General features: G+C 37.2%; 1 protein-coding gene across 1 annotated transcript in view; it reads right to left on the bottom strand.

Annotated features, from left to right (window-relative positions):
• Positions 1-16,333, bottom strand: part of LCP2 (lymphocyte cytosolic protein 2) — a 32,719-nt gene extending 16,386 nt beyond the window's left edge. Inside the window, exons 1-4 of the mRNA XM_009818639.2 lie at positions 16,209-16,333; positions 12,566-12,628; positions 8,825-8,871; positions 239-304 (exon numbers count right to left, since the gene is read on the bottom strand). Coding sequence (XP_009816941.1) covers positions 239-304; positions 8,825-8,871; positions 12,566-12,628; positions 16,209-16,286 — 254 coding nt within the window. The 5' untranslated portion in view covers positions 16,287-16,333. The remainder of the gene's footprint in view (positions 1-238; positions 305-8,824; positions 8,872-12,565; positions 12,629-16,208) is intronic.
• Positions 16,334-16,972: the final 639 nt, after the last annotated feature.

The following is a 16,972-nucleotide window of genomic DNA, read 5'->3' on the forward strand; positions in this document are numbered from 1 at the left end:
GGGTGTAAAATTGTATTAAATTTATATGTTACTTGGTTCCGGACATGGCAGAAGTGTCAAGGGTGTTCATGGGTCCAGGCTTTGCTATTCTTAACAGGTGACATTAACAAAACAGAGTTTTATTTTATATAATTTCCTGGCTGTCCCTCTGACCCAGGTACTATTGAACAGATGAAAAACAGTCCAGAAAAGATACACCTGAAAGCTTTGAAGAAGAAAGCTGAATTGATTTACTTACCATTTGGGAAAGAAAGATAGCCTCCCTTCATTTCTGTTTATTTCTTGACTTAATTTACTTACAATTCTATTTAAAAGAAACACAAAAATAGTTTAAAAAAACTCCTTGAAACTTGTCAGTCATTTTCTTAGCTGCTTTCCCTCAATATTTACTAAATTAAATCTGGTAATTCAGAATTATTGTTTATTATGTGGTAAGAATATTGAATTTATCATCTCATTGCAAAGTTGCATTATAGCATATCCAATTGAAAACTAGACCTTTTTTCACATAGATAAAACCCCATATTGTTGGATCAAGTTTAAAAATAAACATTAAACCCAGCAAGCCTTAGAAACTTTGGGTGTGGTAGATATCACGCACCAGAACGCTGCTTTAAATAATGGTGATTGCATTTGTATTATTTTGCATGGAAAAAGCAGACAATGCTTCAGGAAACAGCTTCTACCAAGCTTATGGTTGCAAAAGCAGGGATTAAATGTACCCTGTGTCTACTCTCTAGTCTTTTTGTCTCCCTCCCTCTGCAACCAAGACATAGCCAATCCAGAATCCCTCCAGTAAAGAAGGTGAAAAGGTTGATTTATTTCCATGTTATAACACATTTGCAGGGCAAGGCAGGGCAGAAATATTCATGGGACATATGAAGGCTATAGCTGTATGTCTAGAGAGATTTTTCCAAGTGGATGTGTTTGTCATCACTCACGCGTAGTTTGTATACAGCCGTAGGGTGAGTAACAACCAATGAAATGCAATCTTGAGTAAAATTTCGGGCAGAAGCATGCATTTATGCTGCTAATGTTGCTGGCATCCACAGCCAGCACAGGCATCTGGGGCTGAGAGTTTTCATACTGACTGACTCCCTGAGAACAGCTTTGAGGTTACAGGACAGTCATTACTCAGGTTAACAGAATTAAGTCCACTGAGAGCAACAGAATTCTGCTCTGCTAGTAATGAAGTTTGCCTCTATGATTATTTTGTTTCAGGTAATGTTTTTGTTTCAAAGAAAGCTTATGATGAGTCATGGTCCGATTCTTAATTCTCAATACTTTTTAAGGAAAGTCCCACTGAGAAAGTCCTGTGACAACCAAAGCAAATTGGTTACATACATCTGGTTAAAAATACCCCATTTTACTTCTAGCTTACATTACTTAGGTCTATCAGAGACAGTAACTGGAAATAAAAGTACTATGAGAAAAAATCAGGAACTCAACATGTCTGTGTATCTCACATTCTAAATTCTGTAAAATCTTATCTTTATTGTTTGTTAGTGCAGAATTCTTTTCCATACATCTTAGATCTGGTCAATCAAACTTTATATCAGTATTGTAAAATCTTTTTTTATAGCCAGGCAATTACCACTCTATTTTGTTTTTCTTCTTCTTTCATGTCTTTTTCTGCTACTCAGCAGTAATAATCCCCTAGTTTTCTCCAAATGACCTCATTTGTGCATCTCTTTCATGTCTAACTGCTTTCCTGGCCTGGGACTTGAGGAAAACAAGCTTTCAAGCAATCTAATATTAAAAAAAAAAGCCAACAAAACCATACTTTTTTTTTTTTTGATACTGAGCCATGCTAAAAACCTTTTTCTTCTTTTAAATATTCCTTCTCTTGCCCTTGCTACTTTCCTAATACTTACCTTACTGTAATTCAGATTAAAAGATAAATTCAAGGCATAGAGTCGCTCTGTTTGATTATGGAAAGTGCTATGGAGACAGATCAGGCAAATATCAGAGAACAAGCAATTTCAGATCAGTATGATTGTGTTGTCTGAGAAGGATGCAGATGGGTAATTTGAAGTTATGGATATGTACTCAAGGATCCAAGTATGAAAATAGAAAGGCAGAGGAAGAATACTTGTTTTTTCTTTTTTAAGACAGTCCTTTGCAATTTTCTGATTTGAAGCAAATATTGTCATACTTGCTCCTTTTGAAATAAGCGCATGCACAAATGTTTATAATTTAAGAAGGATTACAGCTGTCTAAATCTGACATCATCATTCAAGCAAATTGTATAAAGCAAGAAAAATGCCAAGTTATAGACATAAGGCTCCTCTTGCTCTTCTTTCCCATGCAATCAACACTCGTCTGCACAAGAAATTTCCTTCTGCTGCAAGTGATAAGGAAGTTGCTCTGTGAATAATAAATTCCACGTGAAACATCAGGAAACGTTCCGGGGTGAACAGTGCACTGCGTATACCAGTGCTTTGGTTGAGAAGTGTATTACGGAACTCGTGTGTGGCTTACTCGCTGTTGTAGAAGACGTAGCAGAAGGATCTTTCATAATATTGTGTTTATTTTCAGCTAAAGTGGTAAAATGAAGATCACTGGGTTTAGAACTAATAACTCTTTTAGTTCAGACTTCCACAGGTATGAATGAGACCTGAGTGTTTGGAAGCTTTCTGGACTAAACCTGGGCTGGCTGCAATGAGGATTTACACCAACTGGTTTTTGAGGAAAACCTGAAAGGAAAAAGTTGCTCATCTTGTCTTGCTGCCAAAAAATTAATCATTTGCTGCTTAAAATGCAGTGTCTAATCTTTACTTCAAGTTTATTTGAAATGCTTCAAGCCAATGGCTCAGAGAGGTTATTAGAAGAAAGCAAAGTTTAGAATGGTAACACTTTACAAGCAACATTATTACAGAAGATCAATGCACTGAGCAGCTGAGTCTGTAGCCATGTGAGGAAGGAAGTACCAAAACCACACTGCTTTCTGAGTTGTGGGAGTGGATGATAGGAGAGGATAAGGCAACAGCACTTGCAGAAAATGTTACTCAGACTTCTCTTTCTCTTTCTACCTCCTCCACCAGCCGCTTAGCTTAAAACTGGCAGGAAGTCGAAAATAAAAAAAAATCCCACACAACCAACCCCCAAAGCAGTACTCCAAAACTGGCTTTTGTTCGCTTAACTGCAGATACTGTTGTTGTGAGTAGAATCCATTCTACCTGTATTGGGATGAAGGACTTAAGATGGGTGAGAGAGATGGAAGGCAAAGTCCTCTAGGGCCAGGAAGTTGCATAGTTGCACTGGCAAGAGCATAGTTTGTGGTGGAGTCTTTGTTTTGGCCTTTGAGAGAAGTCTGTTGGGCAGTTGCAATACTATTACATTGGCTTCAAAACTGCCCAAATATCAGTTGCGTTCTAAACCTTTCAACAACCTTTAGCATCTCATCTGAGAAAGCATGTGTGCACACACATTCACCTCTGCCCAAGGCATACCTTTTTAAAAGAGAAGGGCACCACAGATTTCTTAATTTTTAGGTTTGCACTTTGACTCTCCTGAAAGTAGAACGACTTTCAGACAGTGTCATGTTTGTAGGCTCTGAACGTGTCCCATTCAGAACTCAACACGCTTACCGTGTTTGAACTGGCAGATGCAATTCTATATTTTAGTGCAATGATGCTCTTTTTATTACTGGAATTCTTCACAAGTGCTATGGGATATGCCATAAGCTTTCTGACCAAGGTTGAAAATTTCAAATCTCAGGTTTGCCAGCAGCCTGCCACTGGGGACAGCCAAAGGCATCAACAGCCTGTATTAGTACCTTGACTTACTGAAAACTTGGAAATGTTTTCTCTCAAGATAGTAAACAATAAGAGTGGCAAAGACTAACTTCAGTGTTTAGACCATGATTCAGGTATCGACCAACCACCAATGTTATTTTGAATGAGATCTTTGCTTTTCCTTGTTTATTAATTTTGACCACATTAAGTAAGGCACATTCTGTTGAATGCACTTTAGAATATTTTGCAAGACTCACAGCTGTTATCCACAAGTATAAACCTTTATGACCCTCTGTGACTGCCAATAGTGATAATGAGCAATAAGAAAACTCAGTGTGTCCCTTAAGCTTTATATTGGCCTTCTGTTTCATTAGATTTATTATCAAAATTTTAATTACACCCTCGTGATTAGATCTAAGTTTCATTTAGCACTTACAACAGATACTCCATGTCTGCTCTGCATAAAATATACAATGTCCCTTCCCTTGTTTCAATGCACCACTTACTCTTTCAGGATGCAGTGTGTTGTTTGTGAAGCTTCAGGTCTGTATGTTAACCTAGTAGTATTAATATTAATTTAAATGGTTCTTTCATAAGATACAGCAAGTACAAGAGTATGATGAGCTCAGCAAAAGAAAATAACACTACAGTTTTTAACAGTTTTTCATATTGTTACAAAAATGCCAATAGTTAAGCATAGTGTATGTGTGAAGAAAACATGTTGCAACTGAGCTAAGCTGTTAATAAATGAACAAATTGTTAGGTCAACCATGATGCTATCACTTACTTAGGATGACAGCTTCATTCATGATAACCCAATCTCTAAAGCCGATGGTCACGCCACAATTATTTATTTTAATTTCTCAGTGGGGAAAGGGAGAAAATGTGTTACCTGTTCATACCAATAGATTACTTGGCCCAAATGTTGCTGCTCCTTAAAGGTCTGTGGCAATGTGATAACTTTGGGATAATGGCTGAATGTTTCCTGAGCCATAGATTTCCACTAAATCTTTGAACAAGTGAGGTAGGGAAAACCCTTTGTGGTCTGGAACCCGGAGACTGGGTTCCACCACATGTAATCATGCAGTGTCAGGTCTTCAAAGATTGTTTGTCAGTGCCATAGCAGATCTGTGTAGGTCACTGGAACAGATAGGCATGTATTTTTTCATAGAACAGTATCTATGCTTAAATTCTTAAGACATGGTTAGTATTCCTAAATTTTTACCTAATGATTTAAAGCTGATACTTTGTATCTTCAAATAGAAATGTATATATTCGAGTAGAAATAACTATGTGGTGGCATTTTCTATTTAGCTTGAAGAACTGCCTGACACTCAGCATGTGTCCAGGTATTGCCTTTTGAACTGGAGCCTTAAACCAGTCCAAGAATCTCTCTTCACTCCCTCTTCCCTATGTCCACCCAGAGCAGTTCAACTACAACACTGAACTGGCAAAAACCAAGCAGCTTTTTCCACCTTCCTCTTGTCTAAAGGAAAATGTGAAAGTGAAGTGGGGAATGGAGCTGTACTCTGCCTTTTGCTTTGGGACCTTGTGCCTGAGCTACACTTTTGATTCTACTATGCACGTAAGTAAGAATGAAAGTCTTCCATGTTAAATCAAAATATAGCATTAAGCAAGGTTAATTTTCTAAACTTTCTCCCTAAGATTGCTTTAATAGCAACATAAGTGCAAGAGGTCTCAGGGTTCCAAAGAGTGACAGCATCACTCAATGTAAATATTGTGAATGAGAGTAAAAACTTCATATTTATCAGAGAAGCCCCAAATGGCTTCCAATGTGTGGGCTTATTTAAAGGCCTAGATTCTGCAAGGAAAGGTGGGCATCTGGGTTTCCAGTCTTGTAATGCTCTGTTTGGTACAGCTTCACGCATAACTCAAAGATGAGGACAATTTGGGGTTTTGATCCTCTCAAACACTTGGTCTTCATTCAGTCTTCATTTTCTATCCTCCACAAGATACAATGCCCCAATAGACACACGGGATGGATTTCCTTAACCGTGCCAGGAAAGATCACCTTGTGTACAAGACCTCAGTACCTCTTGCAGGCATACAGGAAAGTTAGGTGGTGACCACAAACAAGAATGGGAACGCCTTCTGAGGTAAACAGACTATGGAGTTCGTAATGATCCCTCAAGAAATCTGTGTGTTGCCTATGCATATGCAGGTGCAGTGAATCCTGTGCAGACTTATTGTCCATTAACCCTTTTGCCTGAAAAGAGTTGCCAGAATAAAACTTGGAGGACTGTCTGGATGCGTCAGCCGCTTTTATATGGTGCCCTCATATAAGTAAATCTTTTAGCAAAGCCCTTTTAATGGAGAGTTTTAAAGATTTTATGAAGTATTTTGGTTTTCAAAATAGTGTTTAAACCCTTTTTTGGTATTTAAAAATAAGCTAAAAAAAGATTCATGAAGATGTGCACCTGTAACATGGCTGGTGGAGATTAACTTTCAAAATAACAATTCTGTTTATAATAACAGAAGATTGTGGGGTTTTTTTATTAGTTTCAGGAAATGGCCTATCATACTTTGTAGTGACAACTGTTACCTGCTTAGACACTTAAACATTCTTGTAAAAGTCACAGAATCATCCCTATGTAATGACACAGTTATATTCAAAACTCGATCAGTAGATTTGCTCAAATGTATATATTTAGTAAAACCACACACCCGGCTCAGGAGGTCTGTATGGATGTAGGCTGTGGTTTGCAAACCTTCTATAACTGCAAGTGCTGGGTCCTGCTCTTGGTACATATAGGTCAGCATAACCCTGCTAAAGTTACTGGAGAACAACCTCTCTTGTACATGCACTTTTTGTTCATCCCACTGGCCAGTGCTGTAAGTGTGACGCTTGCTATTTATATTAAGCATTCTTACAGAATATGCTCAGATTTTAGCAATGTTGTTAAGTATCAGGTACTATAACCACAATACGTGAATATGTATTTCAGCTTGTAGAAAAACTCTTCCTAGTAGGTGAGGTTTGCATTATGATATAAAAGTAAGGCATGAATGTATTTTAGTAGAAGTCAACAGCAAGCACTTTCCATTTTGGTGAGACCATGGAGATTCTGAAGTAATGAAATTAATGTTAAAAAAAAAGGCAAGTTCTTCTACCCATGAATTTTATTCTGTTGGGGTTTTTTTTGGGTTGTGGGTGGTTTTTTTTTTTAACGGCAACCAGTTCTGTTTCCTATTAAAGCTCTAAATTCTTGTTTTAAACAGTGGCATTACATGGAGGATCCCACATCACGCCAACTTTTTTCCATGTATATTCACAATATTCTAGTTAATTGTTTCCCCATTTGTAAGTGTGGGGAAAGCTGAGAACAGGGGCATTAATTCCAGAACTTTAATTCAGATTTATTAATTTACGTATTTATTCAGTTCTTCAAGTTGTGCACAAAGCTTCACTCTTCTTCTAAAGCTCTTGATTTCAAGTTCTCTTCTTGTTGAGAAACCCAAAAGATCTGACTAGAAAAGGCTGTTCACTTTCTGCTAGAGCGTTACAAGGTAAGTGGACTGTGAAAATCAGATTTTCAAAACATTTTTGAGATTTTAATAGATTAGACAAGGAGATAGGGCCAACTCCACATTGTTAGATTTCATTTTAACTATTCACCTACAACATTAATATCTCTTGTATGTATGTGTTTATTAGACCCTCCACTGACCACTTTTGACTCTCAAATTTGAAAGAAAAATCACCAAAAGTTCTCAAAATTAGAAGTTCAAACATGGAAAACACAAGGCAGTTTTGCCAAAGGACTGTTAAGGAGGGACAAATTATCAGAGAATTAAAAGCAATGTGTTTTACAGTACGGTAATGTGAGTTTTTCACAGACAATCTGGTGTAACTCTGGTCCCTCAGTCTCAGTAACCATAGTTAAATGTTGCTTTTAATTGATGGTAAGTTCAAAAATGCTGAGACATCGGGGCATCTTTTTTTTATAGCATCTGGGCCCCCTTACTAACACATCATATACCACCAATCCCTATTATTGAGCAATTTATGATTTTAAGTGATGTCTAAGGCTTTCAAGTTCAAGTCCTTGCATATCTGATCTGAGCAGAGGTATCCTCCTGCCCTCAGATCTAGCCACCAGCTTACCCATGAGCGCACGAATGTGGCAGACAACACAGGTATCTCGAAATTTTTTCAGTTTTCTTAGCTTCACCAAAACTTCTTACACAAGCTCTGGTGCATCAGAAAAGGTGAAGCAGACTGTATCTCCCATAGCAAAATCAAGGTGTGCATAAAGGGAGTGAGTTTGGAACTGGGAAACGAGCAACAAAGAAACAGCCATTTTGGAACAACTTGAGTTCCTTTCTTTTTCCTCCATACCTTGTTTAGAAGACCATGAAGAGCTCCATGTGTCTCATGGTTAGGAACCTTCTTTCAGCTTAAATATGTACCAGAGAACTCACAGCAAAAGAAAATCCTTTGGTTTTCACCATGAAATATTAGAAGAAGCTAATTTCTCTGCTACTCAGTATTGACTTAATAAGATTATTGTTCTTCATTCAGTAACTTCTGTGAAATTAAAGCTATTCAGATAAGTGCAAACCTTTTTCAAGGTCTAATCCACAGGAGCTAAGGAAAGCTATTTAACACTGAATCAAATGTTCCAGACTGATTTATCTTTAACACCTACCTAAAGGAAAAGCACATGATGTAAATCGCTTGAACTCCTCAACTGCTGGGTACATACCTGACATTGTTTTTCCTTTGAGTTAAAGTCAACAGTTAAGCAGTGAACAGTTAAATCATACTTTGAAGGTAATACTTGCAAAAAAGTTTAACCTTTGTGTAGCTGCTGTCAGTCAAAGAACTTATGGATGAGTTCTTTTGAACGCCCCCCAGACAATTTTTTTGTATTTTATCATTGTGCTTGAGCAGTCATGACAACATTCCTTTTATTTTGAAACATTCTTCTTTTTCTCTCAGTACACTGCAATAAACAGGTCGCTAACTAATCACTTGCATATCATTTGCCCGATATTTCCTGTGAGTTTTCACTGCAGACCAGCTAAGATTATTTTTAATGTTAAATTGGTTTGGCTTTACTTACGGCACTCTGAGTTTGGGAAATTTCTGAATATCATTTTCAGACATGTTCTGAAAAGGAAACACATGGTATATATCACAAAGTTGTCCATGGAACAGCCTGTGACTTACAGAAGTTTGCATATTCAAAAATGTGGCATGAAGTTTCAACTGAGAGGAATATAAAGTGCATAGAAAAGCAATGCAAGATAACAGCCCGCCCATCCCACGGCTCATAAAAGAAGTGAACCCATTTTCATAAAAAATCCTCTACTTTTTCTGTTTTGATGGATTTGGGTTTTTACTTTGTGTTGCTGCCAGTTGTATTAAACCAGCTAGGAGGTTAATAAACACCATGTGTATTTGTTTACACACAAAGGACTTCAACAAAATAATCACATCTAACTTCAAAGGGAAGTATTTCGGTGGCTAGAATGTTTTAATGATAGCTTGTTAAAAAGACCTGTAAGGAGAAGTAAAATCTTAAACCAGCTCTTACCAGAAAAGAGTTTGTTTGTTTACCAGCAGATGAGCCATTCTTCCAGGATTAATTTCAAATTAATGGGTCTCTGTGCAAAGTTAAAGTCAAGTCATTTGCTTTTCTGATTTGGGTTCTAAGCCAGTTCTTTATTGGTGTTATATTGTCACATTGACTTACAGGCAAGTTAAAATCCACCCCTGCTTTCCTTCTCAAAAGAACTGGAAATAAAAGCCTCTTCTGCAACAGCTTTCTCCCTAGGGATTGTCAGAGGTACTTAAGCTAAAGCAGGTGAACAGACAGTAAACCAAAAAATTCCAAAACTATTTTTAAGTCTTCCTTATTTTTCCCCCTCTTTTTGTTCTCTTGCTTTCTGGATATTGCTTTTCACTGTACATTGCCATAACCTAGCATGCAGGAAAACATATCCTTTATGTGTTTATTATTTAAAAATTCTTGAGATACTGTAATTCATCTCAGTGGGCAGTGTCAAACAATTAATAGAGAGCTACATCCTGGTAACATCCTGTGCTACTGATTATGGGTGTGAGCTCAACAGAACATGGACTGTCTGCTTGAAATCAACATCAGTGGCATTCTTCCTGGCAATTTTGGAATTATGCTTCTTACAGTGAATATAACAAGACAGAATATTTCAAATGCTTTTTTAAAGCCTTGTAGTTTTAAGGCAATGTGTAATGAAATGCCCTTTGTAAGGAGCTGTTTCTGGTAGGTAAGGCAAACCTCTACCGTACATTCTGATTTTATGCTATTTTACTTCACACCTTTTTAGTACAGCTAAAAACAATGGTATTTAAGTGACTTCAGAATCTAGATATATTGAATTCCTTCATGTCTGCGTGGTGAAAACAGGCAAAGCTGTGCACGGTTGCAAAGTTTCAGGGTAAAACTGTAAATTTTAAAATAGAGCAGCATTTGCTGGAGTAGACGAGAGTTCTGTGCTAAGAACCTTATCTGTAACATCACAGTATATGTAAAACCACATGTTCTAGTGGAGATGTAGCTGGAAAACTCCTTGGACTTAAGAACAGCTTTGGCAGCCTAAAAAAAAACTTTCTAGAAACTGGGATGGGGGGAAGAGTGTTTCTTCCCCCTGCAACCATGATATAGCAATTAGATTGCAGATCGCTCCTGACCTGAGCTGAGATGTGCTAAGTCTTGAGAGCTTTACTGACGCTCCTGCAGAGAGAGTCGGCCCCTCTCTTCTTCCATCATGTGCAACTCCAAGTTTAGGACAGATTAGCGCATTATGAAAACGAGTTAATCACAAGCTTCGCAAACTCTCTTTGGAATGTGGATGATAGTCTGGTTCTTTCTGTCTTTCTTACTGCCAACAATAAGAAGTTTCTAATTACACATTGGTTCACAATGCTATCGATGATTTCCAGGACAGAACAAATCCCATCTGTGTTTTCCAGCACTATTTTGCCTCTGGCAGTACTCACAGGAGTAAAACACAGAAAAAATATACTCCCTTTATGGAAATGTCCTGCAGGATTTACTGAAGAATTGTATTGTTTTCTAAAGACTTTTTAAGCTTCTCTCTGGGATTCTATTCTGGCAATAATCTGACAAATATTATGGGTTTAAACTCTTGTAAAAGGGCCACGTTGCTGTTTTAAATATTAGAGAATTTTACTGGAATAAGTCACATGGAATCCCTCTGGTTTTAATCCTACTACATCTCAACTGGACTTTCCTTGCGGTTGTCAGTAGATACAGAAATGTGCCTTTGAAACTAGGATGTTATTCTGATGAATAAGACAGCAGTATTTTTACAGGCAGGTTTACCATATAGATCTGACAATAGATACAAAACCTGCAAACCCTCAGTCTTAACAGTTTCTTCTGTGCGAATGTAATTTGGCAGTTGCCAATAACTTACAAAATGTAAAAAGATATTTCTTAGAAAAAACGTTCATACGGAGAAGCATTTTTTTTTCAAGATTGCATTGTACTCTAGAATACTCCATTTAGAGTCCCCTTTTGTTGTTCTGTTTAACAAGGGAATCTTTTTTGCATTATACAATTGGCAAGTAGGTCAAAAACCTAAAAAAAAGTCTCAGCAGATGTGAGCAGCTGCTTGCTTACTTAATAGAAAAGCATCCTTTGAATCTACTAGGATGCTTCTGAAGAAATGCTGCACTCTGAGCTATGTATTTACAGAAACACTCTGGAAATAATAAAAAATTACAAAAATCACTTAGGAATCACACAGTTATTGCTCTTCTTAGTTGTAGCTCACAAACTTCCAGAATTTCATAATGCTTCCAGAGCCAGAACTCAAACTCCAGCCACAGATCTTTAGTGCTTGAGCTAAGGAGAATCTCATAGGAGTTAGCAGGTTTAATCCTACGACACACATCTGAATAATTCTGACTCCACCCAGGAGGAAGGAGGTGTAATATCCTGTTCCTACAAAAGGTGTTTGAAAATTTTTATGTCTCATTTCAATGAAATGTCAAAAAGCTTGATACATTAGGACAAGTAAATAAAAAATAAGAAGGCTTTAGAAGAGGTATGCATATGTTTCCCCACTATGACTAATTACACAGATGATCAAAATGACTACTTTTGGGGAAAACAGAATAGTTAGTATTTGGAAAGAAAATAAAACAGAAGTAAAATGAAGAAATAATAAAAGCCCTTACACATCTTCATGGATGTGTATTTAAGACCTGAAAAGAGCAGCTAGGTCAATGGAAGTTGTCAGCTTTTCTAAACTTAAGCCAAGTTGTTGGTAAAGCCTGGAGCAATCTTGATTTAAACCCACGGGGACTTTGCTTACTAGTTTTAGTGCTCTTAAAGTTCATTGAGTTTGTGTACTGCTCCAGAACAAATCTAATTTTAAGTATAGTGAGGCATGAAATAGTGATTACAATAGAAGGCCAGTCATTCTGACCAGGTCTGTGTCTTCTTTAGTAGGAGAGACAATTAATAACTGAGTTTTCTGTAGTTAGTATTTGAAAACAAGCACTTCCTATAAAGGAAGAGATGAATTCAAGACAAGATTGTGGTTTTATAACTTCCCTGTGAGTTTAAAAACACTAAAATCCATGCATATTAAACAACATGCTTGGGTTCCCAGCATTCCATATTTAAAGCAAATGTCTGGCTGATTTTAGCAAAGGTGTTTACTTCTCATATTTACATTTCAGTAACTATCTGCGATCTAAGTACTTTGCATCTGCCAGTGCAAAGTAAGGAGGCATCGAAACAATCCCTTGATGGGAATTTTACAGGAAGGAATTTTACAACTCTACTTACCAAAAACCTTTGTCCATTTATGCTGTGCTTTCTCACGACTTTCTCACAGTCCTTATACTTTAACTGTCAATGAAAAGAAGATGATTATTGCACCCTTAATTATAAGAATGGATTAAGACACTTAGACATATAGCTAGCTTTGAGTAGATGCTTCAAGTTACCCTTTTTATGCTAGAGCCTGTCTAAATGTCTCATTTTGTTTTGTAAACATGGGTTTTGAAGACAAAGATTCTTCAGTGGACTTGAGTTATTTTCATCCACTTAGGAACATGTAATTCCTCACATTTAAAAACCACCTCACAGTTGCCTGGCACAAAGAAATATTTGGAAAATGGATAATGGTGGTAATGACTGGGATGAGCAGTGGTGGAAAACAGGAAGTACAGCAAAACCCTTAGTGTCTTGGAACACTGAAGCCGTGATCCCAGTCTCTGAATTCATTGTTGTGATCAAAAATCTTCCTCTTCTGTACGGGAATGTTGCTTGTTAATCCTGGAAATTATATTTGGAAAGCTTTTCCACAATATTATGTTTTACAGTCACATCTGGGACAAGGACATGCATTTTAGAAGCTGACCATGTGCATAAGAATAAAAAGCGCCTGGTCCTACCAGGCAAAAATTTAACAGTAATTTGGGGGACTTAGGAAAAAAAGCAAACAAAAAAAACTAGCCACATTTAGCAAGACATGACTCTTAATTATTTCCAGTGGGTGTCTTAAGATTTTTTTATATTTGAAGAGTAATAACATAATGTGAGAACACAGCTTATATTTTTGATCTGGCTAGCATGCATTTTTTTTCTGTTTCAAGTCGATCAAGTCCATACCAGAAGGAACCCAAAAAGCGGGCAGACAAAATGACTTTTTGGAGCCTTCAAGACAGAAGAATGGCTGCGGTCCTGCCTGAAACTTTAGTTAGTGAAAGTTGTACAGACAAATGACCCTGTGCTGCTGGGAGGATTCCCCTAAAGCAGAGACCATCTTATAGGGAGCATTATGTCCTTTCTTAGTTCTATTTATTCATTTTAAGGAGTAATCTTGTAACTTGGTGTTATATGAGAACAGATCCTGAAAACGTCTGAGCAGCTGAGAGAATATTTTTACGAGCCACCTTCAGTTATTTATATGCAGAAACAGACCTAACTTTGCTAATTATTTTAGAATACAGATTAAAACTTTTGTGCAGACTGAGGTCTTAAACTTGTAAATAATGTTTCTTTCCTATAGCGAGTGCTATCATGACATTAACGGCAGAAGTCTGGATTGCAGCTAGTGGGCAACTGCTATACTTGGTAGAACACATCAGTATGACTGAGACCTAATCTCATTCTTAAAGTAATTCATGATTGATGAAAAATACTCTTTAGCTATTAAAAATAACCCTTGTGATATTACTTATATGAACATCTTTGCTTTTTCTAAAAAATAATTAAAGTCTTTAGAAATTATTTTAAGGTTTGGTTCCTTATTGGTCCTTCCCTATTTCGAATGCATGGTTTAAATTACCATAGGCTTTAAGTAACAAACAGAATCATAAATTAGATGTTATTACTATTAAGTATGAAGAATTCTTATTTAACAGAAACTGAGGACTTTATTCATGCCAGGAATACATCATAGTATTGTTACATAAACTACTGATGTGTATGCTGGCTGAATTTTGCTAACATGAATAAGCTAATAATGAATTGACTAAAATCTTACCACTGCCCTGTGTCATCACCAATGACTTCAGGTGAGAGAAGAATTGAATGTGATTGTCCTTTGGAAATCATCCCACAATTATCTCAGTTTAGGAGGACAAAAAATTGCTTATCCCTCTTGGACTTGAATCCTGGAATTTGAACATATGACTGCAGGCAAAATATGTTGGTCAGATGCAAATAAAGCATTCCTAAGGTATAACGTTCGATCCTTTAATGGTATGTGCGAGGGAAATGATACGGGTTTATCTGGGGAGAAGACCTGGTCGCTTACGGCAGTTGCCCAGAGCTGGCTGACTTAGGTTGACATTATTGTCTTAACGCAGATTTCTTAGATGACTTTAAGCAGCTTTTGCCCTGCTTCACCTCCCCAAAAGTGGAATGCTAAGATTATCGCTATCCTGGAGGGTATTTGGGTCAGTAGAGGGGAGGTACTAAAAAATTAATATGTACCTGGGCCCATTCAGTTATGATAGAACTTACAGTTAAACCTTTTATCACTGTTAAGAATATCACTATCAGCTCTTTCAGGAAGCCATTTCCCTTCTTAGTCCCTTGGAAATGGTGATCCAAAGCACCATGTGCCAGTGTTGTAATGTTTTTCGTATTTGTCTGAAATTGCCTGTTGATAATAATCTCTCATCTGTTCCATCTCCAATTCTTCATTTCACTTTCCTGTGCCACTAACCACTGCACCCTAAAATTAGAGGTTGGCAAGTAGTTGGCAGTTTCACTTCTCTGGAGATTTGGTAGACATAGACTTTGCGTTTGATCTGCTTGTCTTTATTAGCTAGTTTTGCATTCTAGTATCAAACTTGCCTCAAGTCCCCAAAGAAAACTTTCACAGAGTTATAGGAGCCACTGAAACAATAAATTTTGCATTATTTCAAAATGAAGCCCAAACTGTGCCAGGTTTTACAAGTCTAGTCTAACAGCTCACTTCAAAATTAGCCAGCTATGCTGGCATTACTTGAAAGTCTTCCCAAATCTTCTGATTGATCTGAATGTTAAATTCCAGGCTGACAGTTCTGGACTTCGGGAGGAACATACTCAGTTGCAAGGGAGATGGAGCAGGCACTATCTCTGATGTGAATTGGAAAATAAGCAATTTACAGAGAACACACAGAAATGAAATTTCAGTAAAATTTGTTCAGTTACACATTCCTGGGCAATTACAAAGGTGTGAGCACTGCTGGGCAGAGGATATGTATTGGCAGTGAATTCCTGTATTGTCTTTCAAAGTATTTCTTCAGCGTGGAAACGACTCTGCATTGTAAAATGAAATTTATAGATTGTCACAAGTGAAAAAGATGTCAAAAGAAACAGAAATTCCTGGCTAATCACAGAAGATAATGTCAGAAAAAGTAACAGTAACAGGAAAGAAGGGGTAACTAGTAATCTTAAGCCATGAGTTTTGCCCAAGAAGTTTTAGAATAGGGAAATCAAACCAAAAGGCGAAAGGTTTTTCCAACTGAGCCTAAAAAAATTAGGAGTCCGTGTATTCACAACTGTTAAGTTCCTGCCGGGGTTCTCATGGATGTGATTAGGAAAGACATTCAGAAGCTCATTTGTCAACACGGAGCAATTTGAAAAAAAAAAATCTCTTCTGAAAATCATTGAAGAAGACCTAGAAAACTTGTAATCTTCACACATTAATGCCTTCTACAGCTGTTAATATATGTTATAGCAACAATTGTTGTAGTAAAGTGTATATTTCCTCTGAAAAGCCATGAGTTTCTCTTATACCCAATTTAAAACACTTTCAGGATTCATTTATAGATTTCACTGGCCAGTTTAGCTCAACTTCTTAATTGTCAGTGGTTTTGCTTTTAGTTTTGCAGCAAGCTTTGCCCATTATAAAAATATGTAAATTTAGCACAAACAATGTTGCAGTAGTTCGCTCCTCCATCATACAAAGATGAAAAACAGTTAAACTTACCGTCCTAAAATATTCTGCTAAGTCATCTGGGTTCCACATAACCACATCTGAACGGTAGGGAATGTTTCGCAAATCCATTGTAAGTTTGCTCCTCTAGGCAGTTAGAGAACATTCATAGCAGTACTGTCGATGAAACAGCCATATATTTATTCCCTCTGTGTGACCACCTCCAGCGTGTCCAGTAACTCCTTGCCTAATGCCCAGATTCTTCTGTTTAAGTCCTGTTTTTTTAAATTTAGAACAACATTGTTAGGACATCCAAGAGAGATACTGCTTCCTCTAATACAAAATGGTCTCTTCTCAGAAAAGTTGTCAGCTAGTCAGCCTTACCACTTCCTTTGTCTGAATATAAATAAGTAAACAAGGAAGCACAGCAAAGCGTTGAAAATGTTCTGCCTGCTACATGTAAGTAAGCTCCTATGGACCCTATTTGCTTGTAATTGCATACATAAATATTTATGTATTTACACCCCCCATACAGTATACAAATTTTGGCATATAATCTGCATAGACGTTGGTTACTGCTTTGGTGCAAGTCTAGCTCAGGCAAGCCCCGCTCCAAAGAAGAAACCGTTCACTTAATAGAAACGTCTTCATCTTACCTCACTACCTGAAGCATCACATTACCTTTCTTTGATTTGTGCAACAAGAAAAGGTTATTGTTGGAGTTGTACATAAGGAGGTATGCATGAATTAGGGGTGGAATTACAATCAGCATTTCTTCAAATAATGAATCTCTCAGTGAAACTAAAGAATGGACAGGC

This window comes from Gavia stellata, chromosome 16, assembly GCF_030936135.1.
Source record: "Gavia stellata isolate bGavSte3 chromosome 16, bGavSte3.hap2, whole genome shotgun sequence".
In the NCBI taxonomy this organism is placed as follows: Eukaryota; Metazoa; Chordata; class Aves; order Gaviiformes; family Gaviidae; genus Gavia; species Gavia stellata.